The sequence below is a fragment of the Anoplophora glabripennis genome, unplaced genomic scaffold (genome assembly GCF_000390285.2).
Source record: "Anoplophora glabripennis isolate ALB-LARVAE unplaced genomic scaffold, Agla_2.0 scaffold53, whole genome shotgun sequence".
Taxonomy (NCBI): Eukaryota; Metazoa; Arthropoda; class Insecta; order Coleoptera; family Cerambycidae; genus Anoplophora; species Anoplophora glabripennis.
Window position 1 is genome coordinate 779,038 of NW_019416376.1, and position 23,357 is coordinate 802,394.

Here is a 23,357-nt window from a genome sequence, read left to right on the forward strand (position 1 = left end):
AGGAACACCACAGAATATATTTTACAAACGTTTCGTGTTAAACAGTCTTATCTCCAGACGTAAAATGCATTCCATATTAACGCTTTATAAAATAATTCACCATGTTATTAAATCTGATTATTTACTTGCTCGTTTAAATTTTAGAGGGCTAAGATCGAATAGCCGAATTAATAGCTTAACAAACAAACAAACAAACAAACAAACAAACAAACAAACAAACAATCAAACAAACAAACAAACAAACAAACAAACAAACAAACAAACAAACAAACAAACAAACAAACAAACAAATAAACAAACTAACTAACAAACAAGCAAACAAACAAATAAACAAACAAACAAACAAACAAACAAACAAACAAACAAACAAACAAACTAACAAACTAACAAACAAACAAATAAAGAAGGGAGATTTTTACAGAAATTACGTTATTTCTATTTTTAATTTTTACTGATTTATTTAATTTAAACCTGCTATACCAAGTTTTCCGTTTTAATAATTATTTTAATAAAATGTTTAATAAATCATTGTTTATATAATATTTTGTATTATTTATCATTGGGTAGATATAATTCCGAAATTTATATTTCGTTCTACAGAATATGTCATTTATTTCATGCAAAAAGCTATTCTTTCCAAAAATATTACAAATTAATAATGCCTGGATTTTATTTCTTAAAAACACCATGTAGTTTTCCTGCTTCTTAGTAAAATTACAATTCAAACAAAAAGTGTGAAATTGCATAATAACTTTACTTCGATGACGTAATTTTACATCATATACTGTGGCGTCAAAGTAACCAGTGTTGTGGTGTATAATTTTGCATAAAATTTTTCTGAGTGTAACTAAAAAGACTCCGAGTCCGGCCCTGGTATCGGGTGCTGCATCAAATTAGCGGTGGTGCAGCACGCGACCACTAGTGCAGGTCAGTCCCATCCCTAAACCTCTTCGGAAACACTTCCGTGTGGGTCACCAAACCATCAACAGCTCAACCCTTCTTACATCAAGCACGCGCCGAGAAATGACCGGTTCGCCTCTACGCACCCGACGGCGATAAAAACAAACGCCACGCGACCAACACCGACCGCGATGATTAAACTCAGTGCGAATCAGTGAAATCGGGCGGTTTTTCAAAAAAAAAAAAATAAAAATGGACGTGATGAACCGCTATTCCTCGGAACTGCCGGACAACCAGTACCTGCACCAGGCAAGGGGCTTCGACCAGAGCTACTTCGAGTCCTTCGCGAAGGAAGAGGAGACTGTAAAAAATCCGGAGATGTACGACGTCAACACTTACGATAGTTTCATGTCCACTACCAGCGACTTGACCGATTTGAGCTCGTTATCCGAGGCCGAGAAGTACTCGTACGGCAATTTTAACTTCTTCGCGCTGAAGAGAACCCAATTTAACAACAACGAGGATTGTAAAAATACGACCGTTCTCAATCAGGACAGGAAAAACACGAGAGGTATGCTATATGTTACAGGGAGACGCCGACGCAAGCGTTGGTGCAGTGGAATAACAAAAAGTCAAAGCAGTTTAAACTGAAAAATGACCAGTGAGCGCCAAATATAAGAGAAGGCGGTAGTGTGGGATACTCTTTTATCTCCTGCCAGTATTTTTGGAAAGTATATCGAATTTTATCAATCAAATTTCACTTTGTCATCAGTGTGTTTAATAATTGTCTGTTTGGAAACCACAGAAAAAGGATTTTTTCTCTATAGTTTTATATTAATAAAACAATAGAATTTTCTCAACATGAAAAAACAATACAATAGTGGTCTTAAATACAGGGTGTCCCATGGTGACGAGACGTTAGACATATTTCAGAGACTACTTCGATTTTAATTTTGAAAATTTGGGCAATATCGTTTTCGGGCATGCCCTTCTCAACTAAAATAATCGCGTCCACCTAACGCTTCTAGTTATACCGGAAGTTGACGTCATCTTCGTTATTTCAAACCCCTGTATACAGTATACAAATTTGCTTCTCAGTACAGGGATCTCGGAAATCCGTTTTTGTTTCATTTCAGCCTTGTTTGAGGTTATTGAAAAAATAAATAACACTTTCTCATGATGCCCACTTTTTGCCCTGTATCGAATGGCATAATCAATTTTTATGTGTAACGTTTCGTCTCTCCAGGACCATCATCAACTTCATTTTTTTAAATACGACCCTTTGACATTTTATTACATTTTTTGCAAGCCTTCATGACCCCCAATACTATACTGCCTCAGCCTGAACCAGATTCATACGTTTTATCTCGAAAAATCCATTTTCAGTGTATTCGTTCCAATTTTATCTAAATTTTTTATTTAGATTTCTTTGTTTATTGAATTATCGTACGTTGTAAGTGTCGTTAGACCCTGTGAAATCCATTTAGTTATTAAACTATTACCACCACGCATTAAAATAAAACATTATTAGAGTTTTACTCCTGTGTCCATAGTTATTTCTAGGCTTCTCGAGTGCTCAAAATTCAAACAAATCTATTATTTTTTTCAGGATATTCATACAAATACATCTGACATGCTCTTTCGCAGTTGCGGTTACAGATATACTAAATTCTGATAATATTACGCTGATCTTTGCCAAAACGAAAATGTTTTTGAATATTTACTGAAATTTTTTAAATAATAATGTTCATTTGGCGTTTTGGTCGTTCATAATATGCATTTTTAAGAATTTATTTGTCATTTAATTTTGACGCAGCAAATAAAAAATTTAAATAGATTTGGAACGAATACATTGAACAATTTTGAATTTAGAGGCATAATGTGGGTACCCTGATTACGCAACTTTGCCTCCATTTGAGCTACTTCGTAGCTCTTACCGTTTCCGAGATCCCTGTAGTGAGAAGCGAATTTGTAACAGCCTGTATTATTGCAATTTTAGATTATACGTTAATTTTTAGGTGAACTTTCATAAAGGTTTCTTATTCTTAAAGTTAACCGTTATTTATATATTTAATTTTTTTCAAAAAAAAAATTAAAAAAGCACTGCCTAATTCAAAAAGATGTGTATTTTGCAATAATAAAGTTAAAGCCATAAAATTTATAGGGGACATAACTAAAACTCTAAGTTTCCCTGTCAAAATTTCAAAATGACTTAATTTCATACAGGGTGGTAGAAATTTAATGCCGAATTTAGTCAACATTAAACCATCTTAACTTATTTTTTTTTTAATAGAACACCCTGTATATTTTTGCGCAACCGAATAAATAATTTTGTTTTCTTTCGAATGATTATAGTCTCTTCTGGTTTTTAAGGTATTTACTGTTTTTCGTTGTGAGTAATAAAGGTCAAATGATTTATTTTGTTCGTTCATCTAGAGCAGGGGTCGGCAAGTAATTTTAGGTGGGGTCCGGATACTTTTGAAATTTTTTAACGAGGTCCAGAAAAAAATTCATATTTCTTACTAATTTTTTATTTTCATTTGCATTAAAAACTCAAATCAGTCACAATTGTAAAATACTAGAAAAAATGATAAGGGTGGCACTCAAACGTAAAAAAATATTTTTTAAATAATTTATTTGAGTAATTTATATTTTCAAAAAATTTTTGGCGGTCCAGTATTTTACCTTCCGCGGTCCGGATCTGGACCGCGGTCCGCCAGTTGCCGACCCTTGATCTAGAGTGTTGCTCACCAGCCAGATCACTTTATTTTACACAGAAATTTATCATAAAAATTAAATTTTAAGCGAATTACGAAAATTTTGCTATTTATGGCTAATTGTAAAGTATTTTTTTTTCTAATTAACTAGAGAAGATAATGAGCCAATAAATTTACTAAATTAGTCGTTTTTTTTATCCTCAATATACTTATGTGATTTGTTTTATTCAATTAAATCAACTATCGTAAATACAGGCTAATAAAAAAGTATTCAAATTGGGACTTAGGTATTAATGAAAATAAGTGATTAAAATATTAATTTTGGACCTAAATATACAAAAAAATAAGTTTATTTCGTTGAAGTTTAAACTGACTCTATAGCTGACAAAAGAAAGTTATACGAATTCTATTAAATACTTACATAACTCTCACAAATGATAAAAATTAAAATAGAATATTAAGAATTCAAAAAAATATGTATATACCTAGGTGTTTTCTGGTTAGTTTTGTTAAAAGAGAAAGAAGCTCCAATAAGGACAGTTGACACGGACATCATGTCAATATTCTGTATATTTTTACTTATTTTTGAACAACAATAAACACGAGTCAAAATTTTAACAACAAAAATGGACCATATTGCATATCATGACATAGTAGTAAGTAACCCAACATTAGATTATTTTATTATTACAACCAGTGTATTTATTTAGGGCATTTTTCGGGAAATAGCAACACTAATTTCCTTTCAACCCCATTCCAAAACAGTAGAAAGTAAAATAGTAACTGTAATAACTTTGCACTAAATAAAATAAACTATTATCTCTTTTATAGCACGTTATTTCAAATAATAATGGAAGTACCTACATTATTATTAAAATGGCCTATAAAGCTATAATACTTCACCGCTTGCTATATCTGTTTATGGGCATAAAATATTATTCTGTCATATTACTGCTTCTGTTATTAATCAGAAAATTAAATACAACCATTACCACAAATTACTAATATTTATCTATATAGGAACTATATCCATCTAAAGCCATATTTAATAAGGTGTTAAGTCACTTTGTTATTTTAAATTTATTTATTATTTAAAGTTGAACACTTTTGTGAATTTCCGGAATGAATTTTCATATAGTTCTAATCTGTTTTGATTTTGGCTCAAGGTAGAAGAAAAAATGTGGTGCGGGACCGCCCCACTTCCCCCTCCATAATGAAGAAACGAAGATTAGCCGCTAACGCAAGAGAGCGACGGAGGATGAATGGACTGAATGAGGCCTTTGACAGATTGAGAGAAGTCATCCCCAGCTTGGACGCTGAACACAAACTCAGCAAGTTCGAAACGTTGCAGATGGCACAGACGTACATATCGGCTCTCAGGGAATTACTTGAAAAAAGTGACATGAACAGGTAATATTATATGTCACGGCAATACGTTGAAGATACTGTTTGTGTTAAATTCAGTGCGCTCTAGTTCGTTGAATGGTGCCAAGTTTACGAGAAATATAAGTTTGTATTATTTACAAATTTTATTCCATTTCCACCAATACAAAATATATAAAACATCTATTTATACTAAGGAATTTAAAAAGAATGCCTAAAATATTGCCTTGGGCAATTTCAAGTTATATCTAATTGTAGGCAACCCGCCATGACTTGAGTGTAATTTGAACTACTGGACAAATGCGCTACTACTGGGCGTAATCGTACTTATGTCTATGTACTTATTAACCATTCGTTTATTTATTAAATTTTGTGTTCATTTATTTATACATTATGTATTATATTCAGTGTAAAATAAAAATAGACCTTATCGTCATTAAACACGAAAAGGCCAATTATTTATTCTTGACATAATTTTTCTAGTCTATGCCAAATATATAGTAATTTAGTAAGTTATTTTATGTATAAAATTTCGTAGATATAGTAAATAAAAATTGTACATAGTTATTCAGCTGACGATCTCTAAAAATGTACCTACATGATTTCATAGCATTCTTCGAAAATGAAAAAAATGTGTAGTCGATAATTTCGAAAAATTTCAATAAATGTATTGAAATAAAAGTACTTGTATAAAATATATTTTTTCTTTTTGTCTGCTTTTTATTCCTTCTTTTCCAAAATAAATAAATCTTTTAGAAGTTTCACAGATCACTAGCATTTATTATCTAATTTTTTTATTAATTACAATAATAATATAAAGTATTATTCAATCGATTTCTGTGGCTCTTTTTGTGGAAGAAGTGCACCTACATCTTGAAGGAGTTTCTTTTTATCCTCGAAATAATTCTTGTACCACAGGATGTGTTCTTTTTTAGCTTCCACGGTGAGGTAAGGATTTTTCGATAGCCCCACACAGACTAATTCCATAAAATGTCTTATGGGTCCTTTAGCAGGGCACCACGGTTCTAAATGTTCTTCTAAGAATATATGTTCGGTAAAGTACACTTTCTTCTCTTCATCCAATCCTACAGAAAAATGTATCAAGACAAAAACTTAAAATACAGACTTTAACAAAAAATGTATCGCAGTATTGTTATTTCAATTATCGAATATTTCAAAACTTGCCTTGTTCATTGTCTATAGGAAATTTCCAGAGTTTTCCTTGTTCTGTCCACAGTATCATCTGCTGAAAATAATTGGCAGGTGGATGAGTAACCGCTAATTTTAAGTCCCGTTGGTACAAGGATTGCCATGTCTTGTTCTCCGGACTTTCTTTTAATTCTTTGTTGGTAAAAATTCCCAACGGATCACTGCCAAACAAATCGATTTTATGCACTACCCTAAAAAAAAATAATATTAATATAGACTATAATATTAAGGAATGAAAATGCTACGTTTCAGGTCGCTGTCGCTGATGCACAAACTTCCTTTGCCTCCTTTTTTCTTGCGGATCACTTTCTGGCTTCGATTTTATTTTTTTCAACAAATTTCTGACCTGTTCGGCACGAGATTGCTCAGCTGGTTTTGAGTCCCTATCAATTTTCATACCTTTGACAATATCGCTGAAATAAAATTTAATAAAAATTTCGTTAAAAGATTTCATTAAGAAAAAGTTTGTTACATAAAGTAAGTACATATAGCTTTAAAAAAATACCTCAAATTTGTTGAAGAGAGTGTAGAATTTTCAGCAGGACCTAATAATTTTGAAAGCAGATCAGATTCTGTTTGTTTAATATCTCCACCGATGTCCTTGGCTACATTTTTCGCAGCATTTACCATTTGTTTCTCTAAATATTAGAAAAATATACACATAATATAACAAACCCGCCTGAGGAAACTTCATGAATAAAGTATTTAAAAATACAGCTGCTACATTTTCACTATTAAGTAACATTATCTCTTATTAAAGTAGATATTTCGAATTTAGGATCATATAATTTATTCATGTATATTTAGATCTTCTACAACTAAATAAATATTCCCGGTTAACTGACCTATAGTATCCACTTTAACCGATTCCGTCCCAGACTTTTTTTGGGCACGTTTATTTGTAGGTCGTGCTAAATCTAACTTCTTTTCCACCCTCACAACATCTTCCTAAAAGTGTTAATACTTGTATTTATTTCGTGCACAGCTTGATTATTCAATTACATACCTCCACTATTTTTTTCAGTAAGTTTTTTAATTTATTCGTTGCTTCTTCGCGGTTTGCTTTAGATGAAGATATGGCAATTTTCTCAGTTTTAACATCCAATTCGCTGCTACTGTCACTACTGCTAGAACTGCTGTCACTGCTAGTAATATTATTCTTTGTACTCTTCTCACAATAAATATCTTTTATACATACTGGGGGGAACATAAATTTATTCTTTAAACCAGAAGCTGTCCTATAAAATAAATAAAATACAGTTCATACTACAACTTCGTATTATTAATTTTACCTCGAAAATATATATAATCTATTCATTACGCTTTTATTTATTTTTAAAATCCTAGAAAAATTTAAAATTATTGTTTTAACCTAAAACTCAAAATCAGAGCAATGCAGAACCACTGAACCACAGCCCACAGAACAAAAAAAATGGTATACGTTTTCTTATTAGATGGAAACAAAACAAAAACAAAACTTAGGTTAGAGGAGTTTTGTTTTCATGTTCATGTTTTTGATACATATCAGTAATCATCCAGTTTATGATTGTTGTTAAAATTTATTAACTATTTAAGACAAAAACATTAAGAGAAAATGGATGAGGAAGAAGATGTAAAAAAAATGATAGAATTTATAAAATTAAGTCAAGAGGTGAAAAAATATATTTCAATTATAATACATTTTAACATTTTGTTCTTTTAGAATACTACTCAAGATTTTCAGTATGATGACTTTATTAATTACGAAAATAATAGTGATGTGGAAGAGGTAAATCCATATAAATGTAATACTTATAAAAAAAATATGTATAATTATTTTGAATTTACAGAATGAAGAAACAATATACTTCGACAATAATTACGACTTGTGCAATTTTACTAGTACGGACGTTTCCAAACTAAATTCTTATGATCCAAGATCGACCCTAAAGCCAGAAGAACTACTTGTGATCGACTCCTGTTCAGACCCAGAATTAAAAAAACTTCTACTCTTAAACCGAACAAAAAATTTCCAATTAATGCATCTATATAAAAAATTAAAAGATTTACTGATACAGTGTCAGAAAGATATTACAGAAAAGAGGGAAGTTATTAACAATTTTTTGAAAGCGAACAAAGAACAGGGACATTCCACTGGAGCATGGCGTTTAGCGGCACCATACTTTAAGGATAAGAAACTTTATGCTTGTCCTCCTAACGCAGATACACTTAGAAAACAAAAAAATAAAGAATTGAATGTATACGATATCACAGTCGTTCTGAAATGGACAAGCCTAGAATGTGAAAAATTATTAAGAGCAGTGAAACTCAATTATAACATTAATCAGCAAAATGATGTCGTGAAGAAAATAGCGACTTTACGACAAAGTAAAGATGAGGGTGAACCGGAAGGAATAGAGAAGTTGAAAGAACTAGAGAGTAGGCTGGAAGAGCTACGAAATGAAGACAATTCAGAAATTCCTCCTTTAAATTCTGATCAATATATTGACTGGTTGAGAGTTGCGGAAGTATTTCTACAAGGTAAAAATTTTTGTATAAATTCAGTTGACATTTACTTTTTTTATTTGGTTTTAGATCGAAAGACGCCTTTTGAGTGTAAATCATTTTGGCACATTTATTTACATCCACACATCAACAAATCCCCGTGGACACCCGAAGAAAATACAAAATTAAAACAACTGGCTAAAAAGTATAAACGTCAAAACTGGGACAAAATTGCTAAAGTGCTAGGCAACAACCGCACTGGTTTTACGACTTGCATGAATTATTTCAGCAATCTACACAAAAGGTTCAAAAAGGGAGACTTCACTACCGAAGAAGATTCCCGGCTGGTGCAGTTAGTTCACCGACACAGAATGGGCAATTACATTCCATGGGTCAAAATCGTCCAACACTTTAAAAAGAGGACGAGGGCGCAGCTACACCACCGGTACACCTATTACCTAACTCAGAACGATAAAAAGAAAGGCAAGTTCACTGACGCCGAGGATATATTGTTGATGATTCTGGTCGATAGATTTGGAAAGAATTTTAAGAAATGTTCGGAGTACTTACCCACGAGATCGATGGTACAAATTAAGGCACGTTATAACTCTAACTTGCAGCAGAAGCTGAAGAAGGGTTCTTTCACTAAAAAAGACGACGAAATAATTATGAAATATGCAGAAGAGAACGGTCAGAAGTCTTGGTCGGAGTTAACAAAGATATTGCAAAGATGTAGGGGCCAAATTAGACAAAGGTATAATACCATAAAGGCTTATTTGAATAAGAACCCTAATTCAACATTGGATGCGGTGCCAAGGAGGAAGCACCATCTGGCGGAAGTGGGGGATTCTTTTAATTTTTTAAGGTATTGTACAACTTTTAAATAGCATGGCAGATATTGTAAGGAAAAACGAGGTTGATAAAAATCGTGATTTATTTAATAATTCTAAATATTTACTTATTCAACATATTTATAAATTAAAAAACATATTAAAAACAGTTTTACAAATTCTTCAAACAAGAAAATTTACCAGTATGTCTAATAACGGATTACATCGATACTCAAATTGTTTGATTTTTTATTCCGTTTTATTTTCTGATGTTATCAGAGCTAAAGCAAAAAGAACAACACTTCTTCGAGGCAACTTCTGTGCTTTGCATAGTTCTTACCAGCCCTTTATTTAAAAGAAGGAGTAGAAATTTTTTTAGGGCCAAAAGAAAGTTTGAGGTTTTGAACTATTTCTGAAATCATATAATACTGTTTTTATTTAATTTACTACAGAATTTTTACTAAAAATTATTATTAAATCCTTTTTTCAGACTTTTGTTGATCTTAGAATATTTTTTAAATGAAGAGCTGTGCTTTTTTGTAGTCTATATATGCCGAAAACTGAAATTTCAAATTCTCACAAATTTCTCCGTACTTAAGCGAGATACAGAAAAATGGTTTAGACAAAAGTTGTTTGGGACAATAGGGATCACCTATTGAAATGAAATGATATTTTCAATTTTGTTTTTGTGACCTCGAGAAGGTCAGGGACCTTGAGGTCATTTTCAAGGTCATTTAAATATCAATGGCTTGTGGATTTTTTAATTGAAAACTTTATTTTTGACACCGGATTAAAAAAAAGTAAAAAATTTAAAGTCAGAATTGATATTTTAATTGTTGTTGTTGTTCTGACCTTGAGAAGGTCAAATGTTGGAAATTTGCTTGCTAACTGTTGTGAAGGTACATTTAAAAGATAGAACAAACTCAAATTTGATAAAGACCGTGACCTTCAGGTCAATTATTAAGGTCATTTAAAAGTCAAATTTGACCTTGAATTGACCTTAAGATCAAGAAAACAAAGTTGAAAATATAATTTCGGACGTAAAAGTTCCTGCTCTTTTGGAATCCGATGTCAAAAATCCGTGTTCCTATTAAAAAAAAAACACTGACCTACAAATGACCTCAATGAAAATGAATCTCAAGGTCATAGCTAGTTGCACAGATAGGTGACCCGAACAACCTTTGTCTGAACCATTTTTCTGTATCTCGCTTATAGGTACGGAGAAATTTGGATGCATAGATTACAATTTTTTTTTTTTAACCGCTGTGTATCTCATCGTCCCCAATATACCCACAATAGTATTTATTATCTTGGCTATGATGTATAAGAATTCTAAATTCTTCATTTTGTTGATTGTAATCAAATTTCTTTAGAATGGTAGCGGATCAGTTTGCGGAGTCCCCGAACATTCCAACCCTGTCTGCAATAGAAAAGATCCTGAGAAACCACCACCAAGAAAATCCTGACAATGCACCACACACAACGGGAAACTTAAACGTATTTACTAACCCTGTTAGCATCGACGACATGCTAACCAACTTCTTTTGTAATTCATTCAAAGTGAACCTAACAAAGTGTATATCATCGGCGTACGTGAATAAAGCCGCTAAAGACGTACAGGCAGTATTGGGTACGTTAAATGCCAACATAGACATACCACAAAATTTCGACGAAGACTTAAGATTAGACAACTTGGATGTAGCGATTTTAAATATCTTAGCAGATAACGCAGGTAGTAAAAAATCCGTTAAAAAAGATATATGGGAATTGTTACCACCGAATCTCAACAGTTTAGTAGGCCTGAGGAGTCTTCTAATAAAGTACTACACGAACAAGTCGACCGACGAAGACACGGACGATGTTGTTAACGAAGAAAGAAATCGATACTTCGACATCAACACCAGATGTGACATCATGACACACTTACTCACGTTGTCTAACGAGACCAGAACAAAAGTCGAAAATGAACGCAGGCTGTTCTACAAACGTTTCCACGCACTATTCAAATGGCCGGCCACAATGACGCTTGTGAATCCATCTCCGAACTTGCAGGGTATGAGTACCAGCAACTCGATTTCGACTCAGTTTCAAGTTAAAAGAACTTACAGTAAAGTGAATAGAACTATGGTTACGGAAGGTCCGAGCAAGCAAATAAAAATTTCGGAGATGCCTAGTTCTTCCACCAAAGCCATTCCTCTGAAATTGACGCCTGTGACGAATAAGAGCGTACTGGCCGATTTGATTCAAAATAAAAATAAGAAGCTGTTTTCCATGCAAGCCGTCAAGTGTGGTGGTGCAACTAAAATGGTTATAAAGGAAGTGAACATCCGTCCTACCAACGATAAGGAGTTGAAGGGAAGGAACAGTGATGTGAATCATACACAGACTAGAAGTAGCGTAAATGACAAACTAATTGATTCCGCTGCGACTATGAATGGACCAAGCAGTAAGAGACGGAAATTGTCTGAATTTGTATCAGAACATGAGGAATGCATTATGTTAACTTCGGACGAAGAAGAAGAAGAGGAAGATTACGTGAGTTCTAGTGATGAATCGAACGGTACTGTTAAGGATGATTTACAGGACCTTAACAGATTGGAGGCTTTTCTGAAAGAACATCAGAGCAAAGATATGCCCAAAAATGGTAAGGTTTTTTCATTTGTTTTGTTTTTAATTTACAAATTTTAAAAAAATATTTAAAAGACTGACGAGTTCTAGACAGTACACGGTATTTTCAAACTAGTAATTTTTCTGTTGATTACAAAAATGGAACCAAAAAACAGATGACACGTCATTTATGGCGACAACAATTCACCTCTTTTTATGCAGTACGTAGGTTGGGTACGATTCCAGGGGTTCTCAATAAGTTTTAACAAATTTGATTGTACTTAATTTTAAACGATTGTGGTTATAAAATGCTTATTTTTAATGCATTCCACTTACGAATACAAGATTGCAAAAACCCCATATAAACTTGCAATTTGTTTGGTTGTGAACAAAGAAAAGCTTTCCAACTTAAAGTGTTTAAAGAACGAAACTAATTTTTATTAGTTTGGTTTTCCTTGTTTTATAAAACCAATTTAGGTTGGAGACTTTTTATTGTGCACTGTTGTACTGGGTGTTTAAATAAGAAAGGACATTGCCCAAATCTTAGAAATGGTTTGTCGTAGAGTGTTGAGAAAAAATAACTGGTAATAAAAGTCACCAAGAGAAGTCTCTGTAAATTATTTTTAGATTCTTCAACTCGCCGCAAAATATCAAAGTGGGAAAGTCTTGCATTTTCTTGAAAACTTTTAATGGAATTCAAGAAAACGAGCCTCCTAATGGTGATGATACAGGCCAAAATGGTGTCAAATAATAAAAATTAGATTTGGTAAAACATTAATTTCCTTTTTTAATTAATGGTATTGTGTGAAACAACTACTCTGCGAGCTACACATCTCGTCCAGCATTGAATTAATTGTTTCACAAAATATCATTAGTTTAAAAGTATATTTTGCCTAACGCGAACCAAGTCATGTTTTCATAGTTCCTATAGGTTAGTAGGTCGCTCTTTGTCAGTACCTCAAAGCATCGAACCGATCCTGACGTATGGCCCATGTCAGTGGCAGCTCGTGACATTGAGAATAGGTGATGCACATTCATTGAATGACTAAAAAGAAAAAAAATGTGCAAAAATGCAAATTTTCAAGATCAAATGGATTTAAATGAATCTGAAAATTTTTAGTTGCATTTGCAATAGTACCGAAAAACTGACGTTCACGAGAAGGATTTTCATTTAGATTTTATAAAAAATAGAAACTCAGTTATACACGTCCCACAGTGGGAAATATTGGAAAAAATTCGAGCCACGTGTTGAAACTAATCAAATAGTACTGATTTTTTTTTATTCTTTCCAAAATTATCTGTACTATAAAGTTCCGAACAAAAAAAATCATAAACATTATTAAACATATTCCTAAATCATGATTCTAGACCCAAAACATAACCTCAAATTTATAAATCTTAACCTATAACGAACATACTCAATTTTTTCTAAACCTGTGAGTATAAATCCAAAAAAATGGTACTTTTGAGTGTGCAACCAATATTTTTGCATAACTTTAACACAAATTCATAGGAAGCTGACCAGGAAACCTGAAAAGCTAACCTCAAATCCAAAATAATTAAGTTAAAAATCGTCCATGATCTTGTTTGAGGCTGAGATTACTAGGCCATTTTGAAAAAATTGCTTCAATTTCCACGTCACTCGTTCCCCCACGCCGTAGTTTACTCACCTGTTGGCTGCCTCACCAACCGCCGTAAACAACGCTACGAAGTGAAGCGGAATACAGGCTGATTTCGATCCGCATCACTTGCTTCTGCTATACGTTGTATAGTACGAGGTTTATGTTCATGTTCAACGAAGGCAATATTTTTTTAGAAGATGGTCACCGTGCAACTATTCTGTTTATTTCTGCGTATTAAACAAACAAACAATACATTTTCAATATAGAATTATACCGAAATTATAAAATTTATATAAAATTAAAAATGATTTTGAATTGCACAACCAAACGGAAATTTTAGGTGAAGCGGTACGTCACCTGGCGAGGCGCCACTGGCCGATGTCCTATCTTATTCAGACATCTTGTACACTGTTAATTTTTTTATATTTAATGTTAACACTCGTTTAATCGGAGGAATGTTTCATAGAAATAAATTGAACTATTCAATTGCAGATGACGATCTAGAAGATTTAAGGAAACTTGAAAATTTTTTAAAGGAGCAAGAAGAAGAGGGTTGAGATCTTATTCAACCATAAGAGATTATTAAATAGTTCATTTAGTTTATTTATAGTTGGTCAGTGACTGATTTTATTTTATTATTATTGAAATTATGAAATGCAGAATTTAATTATAACGTGTAAATAATTGAATTAGTTGTATAGGTATAACGCAAAAGTTTTTAATTAAATCAGAAGCTATGGAAGTGTTTTTTCTTGTATTCACCCCCTCAAGCTTGGAAAGTCAATCTGTTCCTTTTTGTAGATAGCGTAGACACTTATTTACCTCACTTAAAAATTAGAAAAACTAGGTCGATATCATAATTTCAAGTTGGCTCCCATTTTTCAAATTGTCAAAAATGTCAAGTGTCTGCTCACACACATGCATCCAAATTCCGTATTATACGTTGCCCTAACATCCGTTTTACTAAAATGGATACCTGTAGGACACGCTGTTCTGCATGGCGAAAAAATCCTAGCGCCAGAGAAAGGATAAAAGACCAGCATGAGGACAGAACGGCCAATCTCCAAGCCAAAGACGAAGAGCTTAGGCAAAAAATCACACAGATGCAGTCTCTGCTGTCTAATCCCATGTCCCAGTCTTGTTGTTGTGCTGCTCAAGTCCCCAAAGTGTTCCCAAGCAAATTGGATAGTCCAGTTCGTGACATACCAAAGTTTCGTGACGACTCACCCGGGAAATCCGTCACTATCCACCCGTCTGCCGAACATTTTCCCTCTCGCGAAGAAAAGTCGCAACATACAGCTTCAAGAAAGGTAACACCGGTTCGGTCCGTACCTCGCTCGCCTACTCGATCTCAGTCGCCGAAAAAGCAGACGGGCCCTCCTCCTACATTTTTTCAAAAAGTCATGGAGAATGCCAAGTCCATTTTGACCCTCAAGTGCAGTGCGGTACATCCTTCACTGGACGAAAGACCGACCAGGGAAAATGACGTAGTGGCATATGCCGCTACTAACAATTTGAAGCAAAAAAAGTCAAATTGGTAAGAATCGCTACTTCGGAATTCATTTATTTATTTAGAAATACTATATCCGATGGGATAACGTCGCAATTGCAGGAGATGGTGAAATAAAAAGCAAAATCTAAATTAAGAAAATAAAAATCAAATCAAAATGTAAAAAGGAGAAATATAAAACAATAACAAACGGATAAAATAAATAAAGTGAGTAACATATAAACTAATGCAAAAAATTAAAGGGTCAAAAGAATTTCTGAAATTTTTCCAGAGCCCACTTGGAAAAATTTTTTTCAGATAAGACATTGCATGGACCAGATAGCTTGTTTATTCAGCTTCAATTTCCTTTTTTTTAAATTTATATCGGTCAATATTAGTTGATCGTTCGGTGGCCAAGATGTTAGAGGCATCAACACTTTGAATCGATGAATGCCACTGTCGCGGGTTCGATCCCTGCGGTCGTAAGACCGTAGATCAACTATATTCATGGAGAGGAATTAGGCACCCTCTCTCCGGGTATGGTAGGGTGGAAGAACGTTGGCTTGACTCAATGTGGGAGATTGATACTGGTCAGGATTTGGGCATCCCCCTAATTAATTAGGTTTTCCAGGTTTCCATTATTTCTGCAATGAATAATAATATGCTGTCCCCTCTCCCGTACACGTCTCCCAGTTCTGGGCTAATAGATTTCATTGTAATACAGAAATCTAGAATTAAGTCTAGAAGCATGATAAAAATCTTTGAAACCAATGAATCTGCATTTAATGCAGTATTTTTTGTAGTCTTTTGTCTAAATAAGTGTAAATTTGCATAATGACAAAGCACCAAGCGAAAAGAGTACATTTCTAAATCTCATATCAATCTCATTTCCCCAAAATATTGCAGCAGTCTTCTTTTCACCTTCAACAAAGGCTACGGAAATTGAAACAAAAAAGTAGGATCAGAATAAAATATATAATTAATGAAATGTATATTATTATTTAGCTTCCCCATTGCAGTTTCTCCAACTGATTATTGTAAAATTTTATCAATCGATGATCATTCTAGTTCTTGCGAATACGACGAAGAAGTCACGAGAATCGATTGCACCGAAAGCAGCTACTCGCAGGACGTGAGCACCAGTCTTTGTTGCAAAGCTTGCTCCCGCGACAGTATCAGTTCAATCAAGTCCAAAAAAACCGCTTCCGCTGTAGTGAATACCTACAACAGTTACTGCAACACCAGCACTAGTACGGACATCAGAGCTGTGGTGGAAGACGGGTCACAGTGCGCTCCGTCAGAGACTAGTGGGATCACCCAAACTGTTTATGGGGATGGTATGGTATGTCCACCAAAATTCCTATGTCACTCGGGAACGTATTTTTAATTTTCCACAAGGTCTTATCGCCCGCTCAGTTTTGATCCAAAGTATTTTACCATTTATCGAAACATAATGAAGTAGAATAGGGCTACCAAAAATACTTTAAAAATGAATTTCCAAATTTTTTTATCCATTTTTTGCTTATGAGAGGTCAGAGAATACCAACATAGTATCCTAGGATTAACTTATTAATGGGAATTATAGTAATATTAATTGTTTTTCATGGTTCTATCACGATTCCATAGATATGTCCTACAGTGAAAGTTATGAAATGTCAAGGCAGTGGTGGAGACGCACCCAAAAAGCAGAGTTGTAGTAACAAAACCTGTGCGTCTTACCTCTCTCTGCAGAGACGAGTCTCTACACCGAATGTCACATTTAAAGAGAGTGAAGTTGAAAAGAAGCAAAGGTCCAAATCGCAAATTAAGGAAGTGGATATCCAGTGTGCGTTTATTGGATCCCCGATGCTTAATACAGCAGAAGTAGCACCGCCTTCTAAAGTAATAGGTACGTACAGTATTGCATAACGATAACAAACCCCATTGATTTAGAAATTAAAAAAATATCGATTGATCAAATTTTGATCATTGAAAAGCACCGTTGACTGTGAAAATACCGTTAAAAATCTTATTTCGACAGTCCCCCACGTCAGCCAAGACGGTGACAAACCCTGTCCGTGCTCTAACCGCTACCCTTCAAAAGATCCATCGCAAAAACAGATCCTAACCACAGTCGGCGATACGACTCCAAGAGAACAGGAAATCAAGAGCCGAATCGAAACCCATCAGAGTCAGGAAAAAACCTGTAGCGCCTTCACCAACAGCTACCAGAACATAATTAGTAGCGCCCCATCCTGCTGCTGTGCCCAACCAAAGAGTCAATTCGATAAGTTTGACAAGATCAGTCAGGAACTGAGGTTGGAGAACAAAGTCCTAAAGGACGAACTGATGCAGATGAAACTAGAAATGAAGCACTGCTTAGAGAAAATCGAAGGGCCTATAAAGTGTCAGCTGGAAACGGAAAAAATGAGGTGCGTCCAGCTAGAGCAAGAATTGAACTTTGCCTCTCAAAATATGGTAATGAATCAGGATGCGCACATGAGAGAGATGAATTCCCTGAAGCTTCAGTTGTGCATGGCGTGCTCAAACATCAGCGAGCTGAATTCGATGAACAGGCGGCTGAAGGGAGAAATGGCTTCCCTCGACAGCATGTGCTCGAAGCTCGAAGATGATCTGATGAAACAGAAGATCAACGAAGCAGAGACTATAAAGCTCTTGACCAAGAGGCGAGCCGAGGCTTACGAAGGTAAAAAATCTCCCAACTCTCCAATTATAAAACTGGAAGAAACCCTCGTACGTATTTTCTAAAATATTTACTTACGCTCAGGTGTATGCACTTGCTCAAGAACCGGAGTCCAGGAAAAATTCTCTTGCGATTGCAATCTGCATGTCATCGCTAGGAAGCTGAGCAAGACCTTGAAGGACAGCGAACCGTGTGAGATGTGCGCCAAGTTGCCCTCCGAACTGACGGGTGCGGCCAAGTGCATCAAAGACCTGTCGGACCTGGTCGAGAGCCACAAGGTCATACGGAGGGATTCCGAAGAGACCCCAAAAAAAACCTCCCGCGACGTCATCACGAAGGTGGCGACGTCACAAGCTCCACCTGAGACAATGGACGAGGAAAGCCAGTGCATGGAGGGACAACGTGGAGGTAGAGTTGTCATTTTTTCAGATGTACGAGCTGTTACTACCATTGTTCCAAAGAAAAACTATATTATGTTGGCTTCAGTTCAAACAAAATAATTTATTGTACATCAAATCCATTCCAAAATTTACTCCCACACAACGTACTCCTTATAAGAGAATTTCTAGTCAAAGAAAACAAGAAGAGTTACATATTTTAGGCAGTAGTAGTTGTATAGCCGAAAAACAAAACATTTTAGATAAGAAGTACCTAAATTATATAAAACCGCGTTAAAATTAGACAAAGAATTAAAAAGTTCAATAGTATGTCTTGAATTGAGTAAAGTCAAACCAAACTAAACGTGTTGTATAACCAATAACGATTTTGACATATGTACATGGACATTTAAGCAAATTTTAACTGACATTTTTTTCTAAAATGAACAATACAACAGTTATAAAACAATTTTTGGATATCCACAATGAAAAAAAAAACATTCTATAAAATAATCTCACCATTTTTCTGTAGACGAAGTCAGAACTACAACAATAGTTGCGCCAATACGAATAGAAGAACATTTGAGTAGCGAGATCTTGCTGAAAATCAGTTCCGTAGAACCAGCCCCATCAGATTTTAAGGCAAAACCACCAGCCACATCTTCTTATTTCAGCGCGGCAGGGGAGCCCTTGGGGGTATGCTCTGATGTTTGCGGCAAGCCTTGCTCGCCAACGTGCGACACTGAGAAACCCTGCTTGAAACAGGGCAAACCCTGCCGTGGCCAAGAGCCGAAAGAAGAACCCGAGAAAATTATTGTCGAAGGCGAAGTTACTGAGAAGTCTTTTATTGAAAAAGAAAAATCTAAGGAAATAAAGAAACCAAAACCATCACCACCGTCATCACCGCCACCATCACCGCCACCATCACCGCCACCATCCCCACCACCATCATCACGACCTTCACCACCACCGACGGCCATACAATATCTGACGACTTGGGAACCACCTCCGTGTACGGAATCATGTGGAAGTGACCAGCCGTGCGCCAAAGGGCAACCCTGCTATATAATAAAAGGGCGGGGTGATGAGCCCGAAGTACAGTTCAGACAACCAGAAATGGTTGTGGAGCCAAAATCACCGAGAGTCAGGAGTGTGATTGAACCGATATATTCCGAGATTGTTGATGGTGTAATTAAAATGAAGTTTCCTTCTGATGCAATAATTGAACCACCAGATCAAGCACCCATGGAAGCCAAAAAACCTCCTTCTAAAGAAAAAGAAATCTTCAAAGAGTTGCCAGTAATTGAGGAAACCTTAAAAAAATCAACGATTGCTGACACAGTTCCTGAAGCTGAAAGAGGTAATTCTGTTATATAAATTAACTAAATTTAAACTTGAAGCCTAACACATATTAAATTACGATAAAATACACATTATTCACATTAGGAAGGCTTTTTTGGGTGCTCAGATTATTAGGATGGTACTTTAATTAGATTATGTCCAGGAGTAACATGGTTTTCGGTTTTTTTAATAAAATGTTCTCAACATCTGTATTTCTTCGAAAAATATTGATTATTTCCTTCTTTTTATTTCTTAAAGCTTTTTAACAGCTTCCTTTTTGGGAAAATCAATAAATAGATAGTTTTATACTTATGCAAAAATTTTAATGCAGTGACTAAACCGCCAGATCAAGCGCCTGTAGAAGACAAGACACCGGCTTCAGCCCCCTCTGTAGAAAAGCAAATATTTGAGGAGTCTCTGGAAGTTGAACGGTCTGTTGTCGAAACTGTGGGTAGTGTCACGGTTTCTGAAACTGGCAAAGGTAGGTAACATCCTGTCACAGATTTTTAAGTAGAGTTCTGAAAAATAGATTATACAGTACAGAGGTTTCATGTATTTCTAATTATTTTTTTACAAAACAGACCAATCGAAATAACTCATTTAGAGGGTAAAAAAAAGAAAATTGTTGCCTGGACTTTTATAAGTGGAAATGGTAAAGGGACTTATAATAAACTTAAAAAAAATAAATGTGTGAGCAGAGGTGGCGGAGGGTTAATTTGGGGGCTTGAAAAGTTGTGAAAAATTGTATCATTGGGATTTTTGTTGAAAGTTGACGTCAAACAAAAATGTATCCAATACAAAAGTTGTAGATCATGCAAAACTCTACAACTTTTGAAGAGGTCATTTTTTAAGATAACCTCAAATTTTCTGAGAAAAATACGAGAAACAGGTTTTTTTCTTATTTTTCGTTTTTTATTTCTCATTTCCGCAAAAATAATTTAATTTTGACGCAACTTGGTGAATGTATACCTTTCTGTGTCTTATATAACCGCAAACTTTTTTAGATAAAAGTTTCCGAGATATTCATTTTTCCAGTCTGAAACACTTTTTTCAAAGAAAAATTCTGCCGAAGATCATTTTTTTCGTTTTGACATACACTTTTTTGTGAAATAAAAAAATCTATAATCCCAGTTCAAAAACATGCTCAAAAATGCAAAAAAAAAATAAAAAATGACGCAACAATGAATTTTTCAGTAATTGTTGATAATTTGTTTAAATTTTAAAAAAATTCGAAAACTAATTACACCAAACAATTGTACGGAAAAAATACAAAAAAAATTGTCTCATTGTTTGACCCAAAACTTTATTATAGTATAGTACTGCTATAAACATGTCAAATAGTGAATAAATAAAATTAAAAAAAAAATCCGTAGGAAACGGTAAGAGATACGGGGTGGCTCAGATTAGAAAAAGTTGAGTTTTTTAATATCTAACAATATGCCATTTAGAAAGTTTTAAAATTCCGGGTAGTTCCGGATATATCCGGAAAAACCCGAAATTTTGCAAAATTGTTTAATTTTTTCTGGCTTTATTTGAAAACGAATTTTAAAATAAATTGCATATTTACAATGCCACTTTTTTCGCTCTATACAATGGCGTCAAAATTTTTGTAATCCGACGTTTCATCTTCGAGGGGCCATCATCAGGTTAATTTTTTTAAATATGTCGCTGCTATTTTTATGACCAAATCTAGTCATTTTTAATTCTGAATTATAATCGCTTAAAAGTTTTTAGCTTGATTTTTTTTTAATTTAAACAAATTATCAACAATTACTGGAAAATTAATTTATTTATTTAGTCATTTTCTATTTTTTTGCATTTTTGAGCATGTTTTTGAACTGTGATTACAGATCTTTTTATTTCACCAAAAAGTATAATATGTCAAAACCAATCAACCCTCCGCCACCCCCTGCTCACGCATTTATTTTTTTTAGGTTTATTATAAGCCCTTTTACCATTTCCACTTATAAAAGTCCAGATAACAATTTTTTTTTCTCCAAGTGTAATTTGGTTGAACTAATAATTATTTTATAAATCCATATTTCATAGATTTCATAAAACTATTGCATTTGTAAACAAATTTTGACCATATAGACGTACTATATATAATACTTCTCGAAGCCTTTTAATAACTTTTTTAAAAATGGAAGTAAAAAAATTAAATAGTTTTACACTTACGTAAACGATTTTCTTATGGTCCAGTGATTGAACCACCAGATCAAGCGCCTGAGGGAGCCAAAGAAACTTTTTCTGAAGAAAAAGTTGCCTTTGAAGAGTCTGTATTAATGGAAGAGTCGACTGCAGAAGCTACGATTGGCTCTACAATCGCTGATACTGGCAGAGGTAATATTCTATAACAAATTTTTAAATAATCTTCTGAAACATTAGAATATGTCCTACAGGTTTGATCCATATTTGTTTTTTTTAATTAATTATTTTTAATATTAGCTTTTATACCATTATTTCACAAGATTCTAAACTAATTCAAAATCCAAAAATGTTCTTAAAATTTCAATCATCTGATGAAGTCATTACGGTTTTTGACACCAACATTAGAGACAAATTGTTGATTAATAACAAAAAATCAATATGTGATAGACTAGGCCACCATACCCATACATTTTGGGGTCGCAATGGACACTTGTTGAATTGAAAAAAAAAAAATTATCATATTTTAGGTGAGGAAGAAATATCCTTTCTTACATCAGAAGTAACTTCAGAGGAGAGGGTAAGAGTAATTTTAATTTCTTTTGGTAGCTACAAAATATAAACTTTTAAATTATTTTTGTTGTCTTTATCAGCCTGCTTCCGTAACTTCAGAACCGAAAACACCGCATACCGTCGAAGAGCTTCAAGAAACTGTCGCCTCCCCCGAAACTCCCGGAAGTGAGGCTTCGGGACAAGAAATGGACGAAAGTGTTCAAATCGTGGAGGACGTTGCTACTCCGAGTTATCACGCACCGGTATCTGCTGGATTAACGCAGTCTTCAACGTTAGAGCCAGATTTAGAAGTGACTGGTGCCGAACAGGAGCCAAGCGTACTGGAGCAAACAAACGTAGAACCACAAATAAGCTCCGCAAAAACGCCAAGCGCGCCAAGTGTTTCAAGCCCAAGAAGCGGTAAGTCGAGCACTACATCCAGACCGAGCGTTAAGGAAAAGATTATTGAAGAATCAAGAGTTACACCACAACGGAGCGCTGAACTAAGTCCCATGACGAAACCGAGCCCCGTGACAAGTGCCGCGGCAGCGCGACAAACTAGCGTAATCGAACCGATCGCCGAGGAACCAACTGAACCGGGGGAAACAACAAATATGTTACTAGATGAAGAAGATTACTTACTTGACGCTTTACCTGCGGTGGCAATACCACAACAGCTGTCCTTTAGAGACAGGACCTTCGAGGCTAGCACTCCCATTGCGCCTTCAACTTTGCCCCAAACGTACCCAACTCCGTCCCTCCCGCCCGATATAACAAATATGTTACTACATGAAAAAAATTACTTAATTGACGCTTCACCTGCCGTGGCGATACCACGACAGCTATCCTTTAGAGACAGGTCCTTCGACGCTAGCACTCCCATTGCGCCCCAAACGCACCCAACTCCGTCCCTCCCATCCGATCAGCCGTATAGGGAAGAGAGGACAGGGAACTTTCCTTTTGACGTGGACACCAAGGTGGAGATACTTGAGGTTCCACCTTCCGACCTTCATGT

At 34.8% G+C, this 23,357-nt stretch overlaps 3 protein-coding genes across 3 annotated transcripts; 2 read left to right on the forward strand and 1 right to left on the reverse strand.

Moving 5' to 3' along the window:
- The first annotated feature begins 1,152 nt into the window (after window positions 1-1,152).
- On the forward strand, window positions 1,153-5,031 carry LOC108905528 (protein lin-32-like). Its single transcript, XM_018708413.1, has 3 exons — window positions 1,153-1,361; window positions 1,458-1,471; window positions 4,784-5,031. Exons 1-3 carry the CDS (start codon window positions 1,153-1,155, stop codon window positions 5,029-5,031), a joined length of 471 nt encoding a protein of 156 aa, XP_018563929.1.
- A 728-nt stretch (window positions 5,032-5,759) lies between these two features.
- Window positions 5,760-7,609, reverse strand: LOC108905556 (28S ribosomal protein S31, mitochondrial). Its single transcript, XM_018708495.2, has 7 exons — window positions 7,502-7,609; window positions 7,216-7,447; window positions 7,055-7,157; window positions 6,715-6,847; window positions 6,455-6,622; window positions 6,186-6,400; window positions 5,760-6,085 (listed from the first exon to the last, which is right to left on the reverse strand). The coding sequence occupies exons 1-7, from the start codon at window positions 7,525-7,527 to the stop codon at window positions 5,823-5,825; spliced, it is 1,140 nt and encodes a 379-aa protein (XP_018564011.2). The 5' UTR covers window positions 7,528-7,609; the 3' UTR covers window positions 5,760-5,822.
- A 98-nt stretch (window positions 7,610-7,707) lies between these two features.
- Window positions 7,708-14,479, forward strand: LOC108905546. The gene is made up of 6 exons (XM_018708484.2): window positions 7,708-7,860; window positions 7,912-7,977; window positions 8,039-8,729; window positions 8,784-9,558; window positions 10,897-12,167; window positions 14,245-14,479. Exons 1-6 carry the CDS (start codon window positions 7,804-7,806, stop codon window positions 14,307-14,309), a joined length of 2,925 nt encoding a protein of 974 aa, XP_018564000.1. The 5' UTR covers window positions 7,708-7,803; the 3' UTR covers window positions 14,310-14,479.
- The last annotated feature ends 8,878 nt before the right edge of the window (window positions 14,480-23,357 follow it).